The following is a 15,755-nucleotide window of genomic DNA, read 5'->3' as shown; positions in this document are numbered from 1 at the left end:
AGAGAGAGAGAGAGAGAGAGAGAGAGAGATTGAGATTGAGATTGATTGCCTCCTACAGGCGCCCCAACCAGGGATTAAACCCGCAACCTAGGTATGTGCCCTGATCAGGAATGGAAGCCACAACTTTAGGTCTACCAGATGCTCCAACCAATTGAGTCACCTGCCAGGGCCCATTTAATGACTCCTGATACATAGTCCCAGTTTGCTTTGCCAAAGGGTCCATTGGTTCTTCACATTGTATACTAGCTTTAGCACAGTTTTGTAGTAGTTGGATGTTATGATGTGTTAAATAGCTAATAAGTGAAAGTGGCATGAGATGATTTCATCTCCATTTTTAGAATGATTTAATGCGATTTGTTAGTAGTAGTATATGTGAGAATTAGATTAATTCCTCATATTCATTTGGAAAATTGGTGCCTTAATTAAAAATGTGAAACACGCGAAACCTTTTTTTGGTGTCTGATGTTGTTTTGCTTGCATCTTTCCTGACAGCCTGCCAATGTTCACCGTGCTCAGGAAGTTTACCATCCCGCTGACTTTACTCCTGGAAACCATCATACTCGGGTGATTGCTTTTTCCTCGGTTCCTCCGACTCCTCTCTCCCTTCCCTGCAGTGGTTTTCCCTAGCAAATCCTCAACATCCCGTCCTCTTTCCAAACAGTTGATTTGAATTACCAGTAGCTGTAACTTAAGGACAAATAGTTCAACTTAAAAGCAGTCTCCTGTTTTCATGATTCCCTACCAACTTAACGAATGATTTGTTTTGTTTTATTAATCTTCACCAGAGGATATTTTTGCCCTTGATGTTCCTACAGAGAGTGGAAGTGAGGGGAAGAGACATATCAGTTGGTTGCCTCCCACACGCACCCTGACAGGGACTGGGGATTGAGCCTGCAACCCAGGTATCTGATCTTGACCGGGAATTGAACCTGGGACTCTTCAGTCCGAGGGCCAACACTCTATACACTGAGCCAAACTGGCTAGGGCGAGTGATTTTTAAAAAAATCCTCACCTAAGGATATGTTTTTATTGATTTGAGAGAGAGAGAGAGAGGAAGGGAGAGAGCAAAACATCGATAGGTTGCCTCCCACATGCACCCCCCACTAGGGATGGAGCCCACAACCTTTGGTGTATGGGATGACATCCAGCCAACTTTGCCACACTAACCAAGTCATGAGTGATGTTTTTATTGTAGTTTTACATTAGACAAATAATGCATGTTTGTGGTAGATATTTATAAAAAGCCACCACCACTACCAAACAGATGTAAATCTGTTTCCTGATCCAGAGGGAATGTACACTGATTTTGGAACACAGAGGGACAGTTGTCCACACAAAACTGTTAGGGTAGGAGGGGAGGTGATTCTGATGCAGAGATTATGATGTGACACAATCAGAGTAAGTTGATTTTTATAAGGTTGGTTTAGAAATTTCTCATAAGGATACTCAGGTTGACACTCAAAAAGGTCATTCCTGATTTGCTGTGAAGATTATTTAGCCATGAAATTTGGGTGGTGGCCCAGTTCTTTAAGTCCTGCTGTTGAATTTTATCTTAACCTTTGGATGCTTGATAAAGTACACACTGACTAGCCCTACCAGCACGAGCTGTCCTGCATTTTGTCTCAGCATCTCTCCAGTGAGAGCAGAGAAAGACACTCATAACCAGATTAAGGCAGTTGCTTAAGAAACGCAGTAAATTTGGTTTGACTTACTCAACTCCTTCAAGATACTTTTCTAATGCTTTCTCTAGGTAAAGCAGTATTCCTTAGATTTTAGCTATAAAACGGTTAACAATGTCTATTGTCAGTTTGTTTTAAAAATAGAATCCATATGTTTTCACGCTCCTTCTTTCCTTGGTCTGTCTGTCTGTCTAGCTAACCATCTATTTATCTGTGACAGGAAACAGTATCCCTTGAACATCATCATCAGTGTCTTTGCCATCGTTCTCGGCGCTTTCATAGCAGCTGGGTAAGACTTTGGGCAGTTTCTGCTCAGTAACTGCTTTGTGTTTTTGACAATAGGCCCAGCCCGCTCTCACTTTTATTTCCCATCTGGCTGAGCAGCCAAGAGACAGATCCGTTGATGTCAGGGGGACCCCCATGTGTTCTTGTGAAAGCCAAGCTGGATTCCATGTGGGCCAGAACATGTCTGAGGATATACAAAGAGAGCGTTATACGATATTAATGCAGCTTTCCTTCATAAAAAGGACTGAACTGTTTACTTTCATTACTGAGTATTTGTCTTCAGTATAAAATTTTACTTGAAAACTTGGGCATTTGATCAAGAAGAATAGCAGTTTCATAAAGCCCTTGAGTGCTGTGATGCCTGAGGAGTCAGTGTACCAAGGGCAGAACCTCTCATGAAAAGCTTAGGCATGTTTGAGACCTGAGCCAGTGCCAGTGCATGCCTCCGATCTTACTCCCCGATATGCAAGACCAGGAGTGAGAACTCCACGTTGGCATTTGAAAGCCCGTCTTAATCATGAAGACTTTTGCTCAAACAAAATCAGACGAGTCAAGTAGCTAAGAAAGGGGTGTGCTCTGTTAGCGTGCCCTCCTCCCACAGCGCTCCGGGGTCTCCCCGCAGCCTCCCCTTCTGGGTCTCAGAGCTCGGTGTGAAACCGCTGACCTAGAGCCAGTGGAAGACTTTTCCGGAAACTGGTTTATAAGAATGTCTGCGAGCCCGTGGTGAGGAATGGCACTTCAGGTGCTGCGTGCGGGAAAGCACATTCCAGAACCACTTGGTGGAAATTCAGCTCATCGTTAACCTGCGTGGCACCCTAATGAGCGGGAAGGGTGGCGTGCTTCCCAAATGTCCAACACAACCTGGGAGCCAGCTGGGAACATGAGTCTTGATTTCCCCCTTTCTCAGCACCCACAGCCTGGATACCATCCTGGTGGGTGACAAGCGCAGTTCCGAGCTGTAGGCCAGCTGAGACCCCACCTTCTCTCTTCTCACTGAGATTAACTCATCCAAATGCAAGGAATCCTAGAATGGACTCAGTTGGATCAGCCAACTCATGCTGCTGTAACAAACAGCCCCCACATCTCAGATCGGGGGTTTAGCATGCCACACATAGTCTGCTCCCGCCACGCTGCGAGCCAACACCAGTTCATGCTGTGTGTGCTCTGCTCAGTGTAGCTTCAGGGATCCAGGTTGAGGGACCCTGCCTACCCCAGGCCGGGAGAGGGCCTGTGGGGGACTGTGCACCAACTCTGCACACTTTGGCCCACAGAGATGAGTTAATTCCTCTGACATTTTATTTGCCAAATCGAGGCACATGTCCAGAAGAAGTTGAAATAGAATGTGTGTGAACAGCCCTAGATGAGCCACAAGGGTTAACCATGAATCTGCGCATTTATAAACAAGTAAGTTCTTCTCAAACCTCTGTGCTTTTACTACTGGCCTAAACAGATGATGTTCGGAACTACGCCCCCACCCCCAGCCCCCGAGAGATCTGAGAACTCTGGGGATCCCTCAGCTCCTGAGGAAGTGAGCTCCGCCTCCCTCCCTCCCTCCCTCGGAGAAGCCTGGCTGTTTGCTCATTCAGCTCTGCCAAGTTAGGGAACGGCCACCTTTTAAACACTGAGCCAAATGTGCGTAGGCAGGAGGTTTGAACCCTTATTTTTTTTTTTTTTGTCTTTTTTTTTATATTTTATTGGCCAAATGTGCGTAGGCAGGAGGTTTGAACCCTTATTTTGAGAGACTCTATTTCTGTGACTGAGCCAGAGAATTCTGATTTACGGTGATCTAAAATTAATTTACTTTCTCACAAATATATTTGTAGATGCTAATGCCAGTGGAAGCTTCAAGCAAAATCTAGTTTAATTTGCGTTCATATGTTGGTGCAGTTTTGGCCCCTCTCTACTCCCTCCTCTTTGGTTAGAAATCATCTTGTTTTGATGTTGAAGGGGATCAGGGTATGCTGCTCCAAAGTAGGCCACTTTGGCATAAGCATTATTTTGAGCAGAAGGCGGTGGAGAGTCAACAGGTGTAGGAATTCTCTGCCCTCCCCTTTCTGCCTACGAGCGGCCACACGTTTCCCGGTGAGGTGGCCGGTCCTCAGAATTCTGATTTACGGTGATCTAAAATTAATTTACTTTCTCACAAATATATTTGTAGATGCTAATGCCAGTGGCCGGTCCTCCCCAGGAACAGGAAGGCAGTTATTGTCCCGGGCGGTGAGGAGTCAGCATAACAGACCTCCCTCAAACAACCCTGCTCCTCCTGCGCTTCCCCAGGGATGTCCCGGTCCCTTTCCTGCAATGTATTTGTTCCTCCAAACCTAAACCCTCGTCTTTGTTAAAATGGTGTAGTCGCCCCTGAGTCCACAGCTTCATGGACTTCCACTTCGTCTCTGTGGACTCTGTACACATAAAATATGACTACAATTTGCATACCTAGTTCTGCTGCTCACCTGTCCATTGCCAGTCACATTCACAGGCCCCACTCACTGACCCTGAGAGGGCAGAGGACCTCCTGGGCGGTGTCTGTCTGTGACTTAGGACGTGGGTCTGATGCCGCCTGGAAGGTCCAGGGCAGCGGGATGAATGGCAGCCTGGCTGAGCGGCTGTTCTCTCTCCTCTCTACGCCACACGCCCCCCCACATTTTCATGCTAGTGTCACTATTTAAAGTGGGAATGGAGGAGAAGATCTTCGAACGAACGGGAAGAGGGGAGCCTTAGAGGAGCCGCAGAGAGAGCATGGGCCCCTGCTTGGCCTTTTTGACGGACAAGGTGCTGGGGGTGCGGTGTGTGACTGGGCACCAGATGGAGGTGTCAGTTTCTCCAGCGACTCCTCTTGCCCCAGTCACTGCCCAGCTGTCCCCACGGCTGGACCCTGGGGATGGCCCTGTTTGCTACAATAAGCAACGGCCGCTGGGTGTGTGGGAGAGTCATTCCCCTTAGAAAAGTGGAGCTCAGCAGACATGCCAGCTGGTCCGTCAGCAAAAGAAAGGGCTTTGCAGTTACAGGACCGTTAATGTCCTCTGGGTTTAAGCCATTCGCGATGGAGGCGAAGCCGCCTGATGGCCTGGTTTTGTTTGTCTGGAGGCCAAGCAGAGCATCGGGCATTCACCGTGGGGGGCGGGGGCGGGTGGTAATTACTAGCATCACCGCGGATTTGTCAAGGAAAGATGGACCAGGCGGCCGTGGGGGCCAAGCTGTGAGCTTCTGAATCACCCTCCTCTGCTCTCCCTCCCAGTTCCGACCTGGCCTTTAACTTGGAAGGCTACGTGTTTGTGCTCCTGAATGACATCTTCACGGCAGCGAATGGGGTCTACACGAAGCAGAAAATGGACCCGCAGGTACCATCTCTCCCTCCTGCGTCTCAGGCTGTGTCATCTGGCCCCTGAACTTACGTGAAAACAGAAAATGAGTTGTAAAGTTGGCAAGTAATGTAATTTACACAATGTCCCTCATTTCTTTTCAGTGATCTTGTCCATATAGTTTCTTGTGACTCCTCGCCTTGCAAAGTTTTGGTTGAAAATTAGATAGGATAGGAAAAGATGCCACTCTTTTGAAGCAAAGTCAGAATATATAAAAGGGATTGTTTTGAAAGGCAAATTAAAGTTAAAAGCAGCTTTTTCCCATCATCCTCTGCGACAGGGAGACTGAGAGCAACTCCAGCGTGAGAGTCTGGGATGAGGGCCACAGTGAAGTCTGCTGCTTCCCGGGGCCATTGTGACTTTCTGCCTAACTTCCTCAAACCTCCGTTTCCTCCTCTGTGGACAGACGACTGGAGCGGGCAGCGGCTAAGTCCTGTCCGCAGTCCCGCCTCGCTCAGTCCCGAGGGGCTGGTGGGCAGATGAGCTTTTCTTCTGAGTTGCTGCCTCCGTGGAGGCCCCAGCCCTCTCCCCACCCAGCTGTTCTGGCAACTCCGAGGACGAGCCAGACATGCGTTTCTTTGTTCCAAGTTCTTTGTGTCGCGTGAGGGGGTTGCTCTGATGACAGGCTCATTCCCACGCGCTGCGCTCACGGCGCTGCCTTTCTCTGCACAGCCATTTGTTCTTTGATGGTGGCAGTTTCACAAAAACAGGTTTGTTTCCTTTTGAGAATCACAGTATGTCACCCTGTATGGAAAGTGGTGGAGAAGTGGTGTAGCCACTTTAATGAAGTAAATTTATGGGAGATTGGGACATGAGATACCTGGCGTCTTAACCTGCGGTTCTTCAATGGAAAGAACAGATGTTTCTAAGGAGTTCTGTTTATATTAACTTTTTTTTTTTTTTAAAGAGCTCGCAAAGCCAAAGCTGGAACAATTTCCTTTCCTCCTTCCTTCTTCCTTCTTTCCTTCCTTCCTTCCTTCCTTCCTTATTGATTTCAGAGAGGAAGGGAGGGAGAGACAGAAGAAACAACAATGATGAGAGAGAATCATTGATTGGCTGCCTCCTACACGCCCCTTACTAGGGATCGAGCCCGTAACCTGGGCATGTGCCCCTGACCAGAATCAAACCCGGGACCCTTCAGTCCGCAGGCCGATGCTTTATCCACTGAGCCAAACTAGCTAGGGCAATATATTAACATTTTTTATGTTCTTTATTTTGTCCCAGAGTTCTTGTTTTTAATAGCCTGCTTTAAAAAATGTTAGAATGTCAGAGAAGGGTGGAACCTTGGAGGTCATCCATCTCCCTCCGTTTTATCTGTCCTTTTCGTGCGAAACAAATGTTTATTCTGAGATGACAGTGTCCTTGAAGGGGAGCACTTCATGCCAGAAATGTGCTGGAAATAGTCCACTACAGAGCTGGTCAGGGTGCTTGCTAACCGCACACACTCGCGGTAGCGATGGACCTGCTGCTGAGCGGAGTTTCCGTTGTGGCAGGAGCTGGGCAAGTACGGAGTGCTCTTCTACAACGCCTGCTTCATGATCGTCCCGACCCTCATCCTCAGCGTCTCCACCGGGGACCTCCGGCAGGTGAGCGTGAGCGCGGGGCTGCTCTCACCAGCAGCCGGCAGTTTCCATATGTAGCCTCGGGTGCCGCTGAAATAAAAGGGGAACAGGTTGCAGGGATTCCATGACAGCGGGATGGCCGACATCCCAGTATTGTCCTTTCCTGGCTGGAGGCTTTGGGGGAAGCCCCATGAAAGTCCGAGGGTGGGTCTCGCTACCCTTTGCTGGTGTGGGGAGCCTGGGGAAGCTACTCGACATAGACGGGGATTTTGACGTTAAAAGTGAACTTACTTATTTATTACCTTGATCAGGGACATTTTAAAACCTAGACAAGGGAGAGAGAATAACTCAATGAACTCCGGGGCCACCCAGCTTCCACGCTGCCTGGTCTCTTTCCATTCACCTGGCATCCCTCCCCTGTGCCCTCACTCCCACCCCTGGAAGGTTTTAAAGCAAGTTCCAGACATCGCGCCCTTTTGTCCCCATACCCCAGGCTCTGTGTTTAAATCTTGAGAAGGTATTTTTCTTTCGCTGTCGGCCCTGCTCCCATAGGCGCTGCACACCAGCGAGGGACAAACACGGTGGTGGGTCAGTGGGAATGCACGAGGCCCAGCTGGAGAGAGTGGGGGCCGGCTCTTAGGGGGGCATGTGGACACCAGCAGCGCGGGAATGCCCGCCCTGCCAGCCCTGCCTCAGAAGTTGCCAGCCACGCCGCCTCCAGGAGCGTTGCCTGCATCTTAGGCAGATGTTTAAGTTCAAGTGGAACACTAGGTGCTGGGCAAAACCTCGTCCATGTGGCCTCGGCCACCCCCCTGCTGCGGCGTTAACCCTCGAGTTGCTGGGCCTGGGCGTCCGAGCAGCCGGGCAGCGATCCTGGAGTTGGCGTCAGCGCGGCGGGGAGCACGCAGCCTGAGAGGCAGCCCCATCTGCTGTCCTTCAGGGGTTTGAAGGCTGCGGCTTCCGGGGCCTCCTGGGCTGATGCAGGGCTGATCGTTGTGTCTGAAGCTGAACTGTCTAACTTGCACAATTCCTCTCGGAAAACCAGGGGGCAGCAGGTGGGCTTGGCAGCGGCGCCCCTGGAGTCAACAGCCATGTCCATGTTTTCTATGGAGAACTGCCCAGCAACACCAGCTTTCATGCAGGGCTGCCAGGCGTAGCGGGGCTCACTGTTGGTGCAAGCACGCAGCCCCCTCGGGAGGAGCAGGCAGGACAGCTGAAAGCAGTCACTCTTCAGCCGCCATCCGCAGGCTCTGAGCCATGGACAAGGCGAGATTATGAGCCTCGGTGCAGTGGCCCTCGAAGCTTGTCCCATGTCATCGCCACGGAATCGAGTTTTTCCTTTGAAGTCCCTGAGTCCACCTGTGCTGACAGGTGGCGTTTCAGGGCTGTTGCAGATAAGGCCTGGGTTTCTTCCTTGAAGTCGAAATCTAGAAATTCCTAGAAACTCGTTCAACAGCTGATTGAAACTAAAAGCATACTTCCCGTAGGAGCAATATCATGAATGGCATGGTGGCCAGAAACGGAATTTTAGGTCCCTGTGAGCAAACCGGCTAAACAGTGTGTGATGACATGCGCCACGTTCTCCTGCTCGCCTGCCTCCGTCCGTTTGATCACCAGACCCCGGAAGAGCCTTGCGGGTGGAGGGCCTTTTCCTCGCCCACAGTTGAATCAGGACAGCTTCTCCCCGTGGGTCATTTTTCACCGGGGCTGCCTCCGTGTTAGATTGTGCACCAGACACCAGGAAGAAGGAATTTCTGTGCAGAGGTGTTAGTCTGCAGTGGGACACTGCGCTTTACTGGCCAAGTGTGGTTTGCACCAGGAGTCGATTCGTGAATTAGACTAAATGTCAGCTCCTGTTGTTGGTGGAGGGAGCACTTGCGGAGTCGGTTTTCCTGGCTGACTGGAGAGGGGCAGTGGTGTCAGGCGGGGGGTGAGCCTCTGTGTGGGGGTCCCTCCTGGGCCTCGACTTCACAGGCAGTTGGTCTGCCAGGAGCAGCGATTGCTAACAGATGGGGCCTCTGTGAAAACACTCAGTGGTGAACTTTCTTTAGTCATCTGAGTCAAAGTACTTATTTTAAAAAATTATTTTAAAAATTTAAGATTATGGTTGACACACAATAGTGTATTAGTTTCAGGCGTACAGTGTATTGATTAGACACTTACGTTTATATAACTTAAGAAGTGATCACCTGGGTAACTCCGGCATCCGTGCCCCTGACACCATCTGTAGTGATCACAATATTATTGACTATATTCCCCAGGCTGTACTTCACATTCCTGCGACTGTTTCTATACCTGGCAATGCGCCAAAGAACATTGAGTGTGTTATAGTTGATGAACTATAAGTATGCCTTTTTATGATTAGAAAGTCCTTAAATCCAAAATGGAAAGGATTCATACACCAACATATTTTTACAGTAATAATAAGTGTAAAGGAAGAAGTGCTCTATTGTTATTCATGAATTATTTTCTGTGTGTTTAAATAAATGTCGTGCTACCTTGTTTTTTAAAATGCTACCCACACAGCCTCATCATTATGAGAGACGAAACTAAAACCTGTCTTAACTTTCGGCGGCAAAGAATCCCGACGTTGTCATGACTCAGGAACATTCCTCCATCGCTGGTTAAGTGGCATCAGGCATAGAGAACTTCCATTCACTGTTCACACACATACCTGCCATTCTTTGGGGAGGTCAGTGTTTTAGTTGGGGGAGTGTGGTTTCCTCCTGTTCCCCATTTTATCTGACTTTCAGACACAGAGCCTTCCGTAGTTTCTGTTTGGTCCCGGCATCAGCCATGGGGATGTTTCTGCCCCTTTGATTGGCCTGGGGCTTGCCAGTCAGTATGACAGGTTTGTACTCATTGCATACTTTTCTTTCACAAGTAAGCATTTTTTTTTTGAAAAAAGTTTTAAGATGGAGACTTTCCAACCTATGCAGAAGGAGAGAGAATAGTGTAACAATCCCCATGTACCCAGCAACCAGTTTCAGAAATTATCAACATTTAATGTGTCTTTTTTTTTTTAATCCTCACCTGAAGATACCTTTTCCATTGATTTCCAGAGAGAGTGATTTTTTGTGGGGGGCGGGGGGATGGGGAGAGAGAGGGAGAGAGAGAGAGAGAGTGAGAGAGAGAGAGAGAGAAGACATTGATGTGAGAGAGACATTGATCGTGCACTGACTGCGGCTGGGAACCCTGCAACCTGGTACATGCCCTTGACCAGGAATCAAACTCCTGATCCTTTGGTCCTCAGGCTGATGCGCTAACTGCTGAGCCAAACGGGCCAGGGTATGTGTATCTTTTTGATAAGAGAGGTGGGCAAAGCATCACTAATGAAATGATGACAGTGAAATGTGACAAGGTTGTAGTAATCAGACGAGAGAATCCTACTTAATTGGTTTAAACAATTCGAATTATAAACTTAAGGATTTAAATAATTTTGAACATAAAATTATTAAAACTTGGCTAACAGTATTGCTTAACAGAAAGTGAGTAGAACTTACATTTAATCATGTTATTCAGCAATACTTATGTATAGTCTTGAGTCACCTTAAAATTATTTTTGGAGGCGGGCAAGAGACAAATCATGAATAAATACTCCTTTTTATTGTCACCTGTCATTTCAAGAGGTTTGATTTTATTTTCTCAGCTAGGGACTAAGAGCAGAAAGCGAGTCCTAAACTTCTCTGTCTACTGGCTCCTCCACCAAAGTACTTTATTGCTTCGTAAATAGCAAATAATTGTTTATATGTTTATGATACTTCCTAAGCATTTGCAAGTTCTTGAAAACTTAAAGTTTTCTTAAGTTCATAATTAATAATTAATGCCAGTATTATTAATTTTATAATAAACTTTCTTCTAAGGTTATTTTATAGAAAGTAAACCTAACCTGATTTTGTGACTACAATTTTAGTGAAGATTTAATAATAACCATAGCAACATAGCTACCATTTTGTTCTTGTCACCCGCAAGGTTCTAAACAATTTTATTAAATCCTCAGATCGATTTTTTGAGGAAGTTTTAAGAAAATAATCCTTATTTTGTAAAATGAACCTGAGGTTTTAGAGAAGAAAAGTAATTTGCCCAATCTCACATAACTGGTACTGCCTAGGATTTAAAAATATACATATTTTCTGTTTGGGAAATTGGTTCCTGTACTAAATAAAATGAACAATTTGGTAAAACCAGTAGATCTAAACTGTAATGTTATTAATCTAATCATTCATTTCCTTCAGGCTACTGAATTCAACCAATGGAAGAATGTCCTATTTATCATACAGTTTCTTCTTTCCTGTTTTTTGGGGTAAGAAATCATAGATAAGTACAAGCTTTGGTCTATGGCATCTCTTGACAGGTAATATAAAAAAATATGCATTCTCTCTGTTCTGTCAAAATTCCTTTGTTTGGGCTTCTCCACTTTTCTCTGGAAAGTACCCCTGTAGCAGAGGAGTGGACTGGGACCCATGTCACATGTCACATTCTATTCCAAACATGATGTTGCCTATTGATTTCCGACACTTAGTTTGACATGAAGCCAGCAGTTGGACATCCCCCAAGGGGTCCTGGACTGCAAGAGGGCGCAGACCAAGCTGAGGCACCCCTCCCCCCAGTGTACGAATGTCATGCACTGGGCTTCTAGTGTTATTATAAACTTGAAGAGAGACTTCTTTTCACTTGAACTTTACTATGTAACCATTCCATGAAGGGAATCAAGAAGTGAGCCCTCTGGGGGAGCTGTCCTGTAAGTGCTGTGGCCTGCGGAGCTGGGTGGGAGCTGTCACTCTCTGGGGCTTGACCCCATCTGTGTACAGTTCCATATACCACCCCCCCTATTTAATAAGTACTAATACAATAGTGTATTAGTTTCAGGCGTACAGTGTATTGATTAGACACATTTATATAACTTAAGAAGTGATCACCTGTGTAACTCCGGCATCCATGCCTCTGACACCATATGTAGTGATCACAATATTATTGACTATATTCCCCAGGCTGTACTTCACATTCCTGCGACTGTTTCTATACCTGGCAATGCGCCAAAGAACATTTAGTGTATTATAGTTGATGAACTATAAGTATGCCTTTTTATGATTAGAAAGTCCTTAAATCCAAAATGGAAAGGATTCATACACCAACATATTTTTACAGTAATAATAAGTGTAAAGGAAGAAGTGCTCTATTGTTATTCATGAATTATTTTCTGTGTGTTTAAATAAATGTCGTGCTACCTTGTTTTTTAAAATGCTACCCACACAGCCTCATCATTATGAGAGACGAAACTAAAACCTGTCTTAACTTTCGGCGGCAAAGAATCCCGACGTTGTCATGACTCAGGAACATTCCTCCATCGCCCCCTGGTTAAGTGGCATCAGGCATAGAGAACTTCCATTCACTGTTCACACACATACCTGCCATTCTTTGGGGAGGTCAGTGTTTTAGTTGGGGGAGTGTGGTTTCCTCCTGTTCCCCATTTTATCTGACTTTCAGACACAGAGCCTTCCGTAGTTTCTGCACTTGTTGTTTGTTGATTTGTTGATGATAGCCATTCTGACAGGTGTGAGATGATACCGCATTGTCGTTTTGATTTGCATCTCTCGTATAATTAGTGACTTTGAGCATGTTTTCATATGTCTTTCGGCCTTCTGTATGTCCTCTTTCGAAAAGTGTCTATCTAGGTCCATTGCCCATTTGTTGATTGGATTGTTTATCTTTCTATTGTTAAGTTGCATGAGTTCCCTGTAGGTCTCAGTTTTTTAAGTAGGTCTTTTGAGGACACTAAAATCATCACATCATTCTACCAGCTAAGTGTCTGAACTGTGGAATCAGATGGTCTGTGTTTCAGTTGTGACTTTGCCACTTATTATCAACTAGAGCAGTGGTCGGCAAACTCATTAGTCAACAGAGCCAAATATCAACAGTAAAACGATTGAAATTTCTTTTGAGAGCCAAATTTTTTAAACTTAAACTATATAGGTAGGTACATTGTTATTAACTTAATTAGGGTACTCCTAAGGCTTAAGAAGAGCCACACTCAAGGGGCCAAAAAGCCACATGTGGCTCGTGAGCCGCAGTTTGCCGACCACGGAACCAGATACCCGGTGCACGAAATTCATGCATGGGTGGGGGGAGGGTGTCCCTCAGCCTTGCCTGCACCCACTCCAATCTGGGACCCCTTGGGGGATGTCCAACTGCCGGTTTAGGCCTGATACCAGGGATTGGGCCTAAAGCGACAGTCGGACATCCTTCTCACAATCCGGGACTGCTGGCTCCTAAACACTTGCCTGCCTGCCTGCCTGCCTGATTACCCCTAACCGCTTCTGCCTGCCAGCCTGATCACCCCCTAACTGCTCCCCTGCTGGCCTGGTTGAAGCCTAACTGCTCCCCTGCCGGCCTGATAGCCCCCAACTGCCCTCCCTTGCCAGCCTGATAGCCCCCAGCTGCCCTCCCCTGCAGGCCTGGTCACCCCCAACTGCCGTCCCCTGCCAGCCTGGTTGTCCCCAACTGCCCTCCCCTGCTGGCCTGATGGCCCCCAACTGCCCTCCCCTACCGGCCTGGTCACACCCAACATCTCTCCCTTGCAGGCCTGGTCGCCCCCAAATGCCCTCCCCTGCAGGCCTGGTCCCCCACAACTGCCCTCCCCTGCCGGCCTGATCGCCCCTAACTGCCCTCCCCTGCTGGCCATCTTTTGGCGGCCATCTTGTGATGACATTGCACGTGACACCACTTAGGCTTTTATTATATAGGATGGTTCTTGGTTAAATTATTTAACCTTGTCAAGCCTCAGTTTTCTTACCTCTAAACTGGGAACAATGAGCTAAACATTAGCTGCTAAAGTATCTGATTTATAAGGTGGGCTTCTGTGAACTGAATGAGCTAAGAGCACTTAGAACAGTGCTAGACACATATAGAAATGCTCAATAAGTATTATATATTGTTAATATTTCTGTTTCTTGAGGCCAACCTGTTCAGTTTGGCTGTCCTCCCTCTCTCACTCTCTCTCTCTCTCTTAATTTCTGAGAATATGTTTTTATTGGTTTTAGAGGGAGGAAGGGAAAGAGAGAGAAACATCAATTGGATGCCTCCTGTACCCACCCCAACCAGGGATCAAACCCACAACCTAGGTAGGTGTCCTGCCCAGAAATCAGACCTGCAACCTATGGGACGACGCTCCAACCAACTGCACCACGCGGCCAGGGCTTGCTGTCCTTCGTTCATTCCGGATAGATCTGGGTCCACCTTAGCATGGATTTGAGAGTTTTCTTCTGTGGTGTACACTTTACTCCAGGGTCCAGTGTTCATTCTGAAGCTGCTCTAGAGAGAAGCTTCCATTTTGGCCTGGAGGGTTTTCCAGAACTTTCTGCAGTTTCCCACTTAAAGGACACTGGGATGGGCCCATTGCTTCTTCGCCGTAGTAGCAACCAGTGTGAGCTCTGAAAATGTCCTTGGGTTTCAGAACAACTGGCGCTGGGCTCGGGCTGTCCCTTCTCTCAGGTCCCTGCTCAAGGAGCGTCCACCCCAGACTCCGGAGGCCTCAGACGCTCAGCCTCCTACTTATAGTCACTGCTTTCAAGTTTGCATTTCAAACTTTTTCAACCACCAAACCTCTATTCCAAGTTGAAAATAAATTTAAAAAATTATAACACTTTAAAAATGTGATTTAAAAGCCAATGGAATGGTGAAGAAGAGGGTCTTTCTTTGGAGTTATGGTGAAGGGCTCAGCGTTAAGAAATGCTATCTGTAATCAGGAGTTTGTAAATAAAGCATATGACGGAGTGAAAGTGTGTCAGGAAGATAAGCGGGACTGTGGGAGCGAAGATTGTAACACACAGACTGGAAGTAAGCTGACCAGCTGGATTTTAAAAGCTGGTTCTGCAGGTCTTTTTAATCTCGCTGAGAAATGACAGGTTCCGATTCATACCGGCCACTGGCACCCGCCCCCAGGCCCGAGGACAATTATCCTAATATGTTTCTGCCCCAGTAACAGGCCCTTTAATCCCACGGAAGCAGTAATGTATTCCTTAATAAAAACACAAAAGCATCAAATTTCCCTACTTGGGGGATAAAAAGTGTTCTATTCTTTGAACTGTCATTGATACTGGCGAGATGCGGCATACGAGAGAAAACAGGATGCTGTGGATTGCTGGGCGATGGGACGGCAGAGCTTTGAGGTTTGCAGATATTCCCATAATTCCCCAGCAAACAAATCTTAGTGTATGATCGATGCTCTGGGAAGATGGGCCCTATTCATCCCATGACCAGCGTCCTCACACGTCACGGAGGCCTGGGGTTGAAGAGTCCTACCAGAGATGGCAAGATGAGAATTCTTGACATTCTTTGAAACCTGGAATTATAGAAGAGTCATGTTCCGAGTACCATTGTGGTCGGTGCAGGAGTGTTAAAGTGCCTTTTAGTATCTGAACATCTGTTTTGAATTTCTGTATATGCTTGTGCATGGGATGGTAACCAGCAGCAGGTTGTAAATGAGGTCATTTAAATTCTGCTTGTGACTGCCACCAGCGTGTCAGACAGGCTTGGGTAAATATTTGTGTGTGTGTGTCATTTGCAGAAACAGAAAGAAACCTTTGAGCAGGGGTTCTGGTCCAGGGCTGTCCACATGGGCACCTCTATCCCTTGGGCATAGCTGGCATATGCTATCTAAATAGCTGTATATCATATACTAGTGGGCCAGTGCACAAAATTCGTGCATGGGGGGGCTGTCCCTCAGCCTGGCCTGCACCCTCTTCAATCTGGGAACCCTTGGGGGATGTCTGACTGCCTGTGGGATCAGGCCTAAACCGGCAGTCAGACATCCCTCTTGCAATCAGGGACTGCTGGCTCCTAACCGCTCACCTGCCTGCCTGCCTGAT

The 15,755-nt window shown here is 47.1% G+C and overlaps 1 protein-coding gene across 2 annotated transcripts in view; it reads left to right on the top strand.

The window, feature by feature from the left end:
* SLC35D2 (solute carrier family 35 (UDP-GlcNAc/UDP-glucose transporter), member D2) overlaps nucleotides 1-15,755 on the top strand; it is a 47,128-nt gene that overhangs the window by 25,288 nt on the left and 6,085 nt on the right. The window contains exons 6-9 of one of the 2 annotated variants that reach the window (XM_014545693.1): nucleotides 1,900-1,968; nucleotides 5,203-5,305; nucleotides 6,820-6,912; nucleotides 11,124-11,191. In XM_014545693.1, coding sequence (XP_014401179.1) covers nucleotides 1,900-1,968; nucleotides 5,203-5,305; nucleotides 6,820-6,912; nucleotides 11,124-11,191 — 333 coding nt within the window. The remainder of the gene's footprint in view (nucleotides 1-1,899; nucleotides 1,969-5,202; nucleotides 5,306-6,819; nucleotides 6,913-11,123; nucleotides 11,192-15,755) is intronic. The other variant, XM_014545694.1, reaches the window with a different exon arrangement.

The sequence above is a fragment of the Myotis brandtii genome, unplaced genomic scaffold (assembly GCF_000412655.1).
Source record: "Myotis brandtii unplaced genomic scaffold, ASM41265v1 scaffold419, whole genome shotgun sequence".
Taxonomy (NCBI): Eukaryota; Metazoa; Chordata; class Mammalia; order Chiroptera; family Vespertilionidae; genus Myotis; species Myotis brandtii.
The sequence above is the reverse complement of the archived record's forward strand: the minus strand, read 5'-3'. Positions and strand labels throughout refer to the sequence as shown.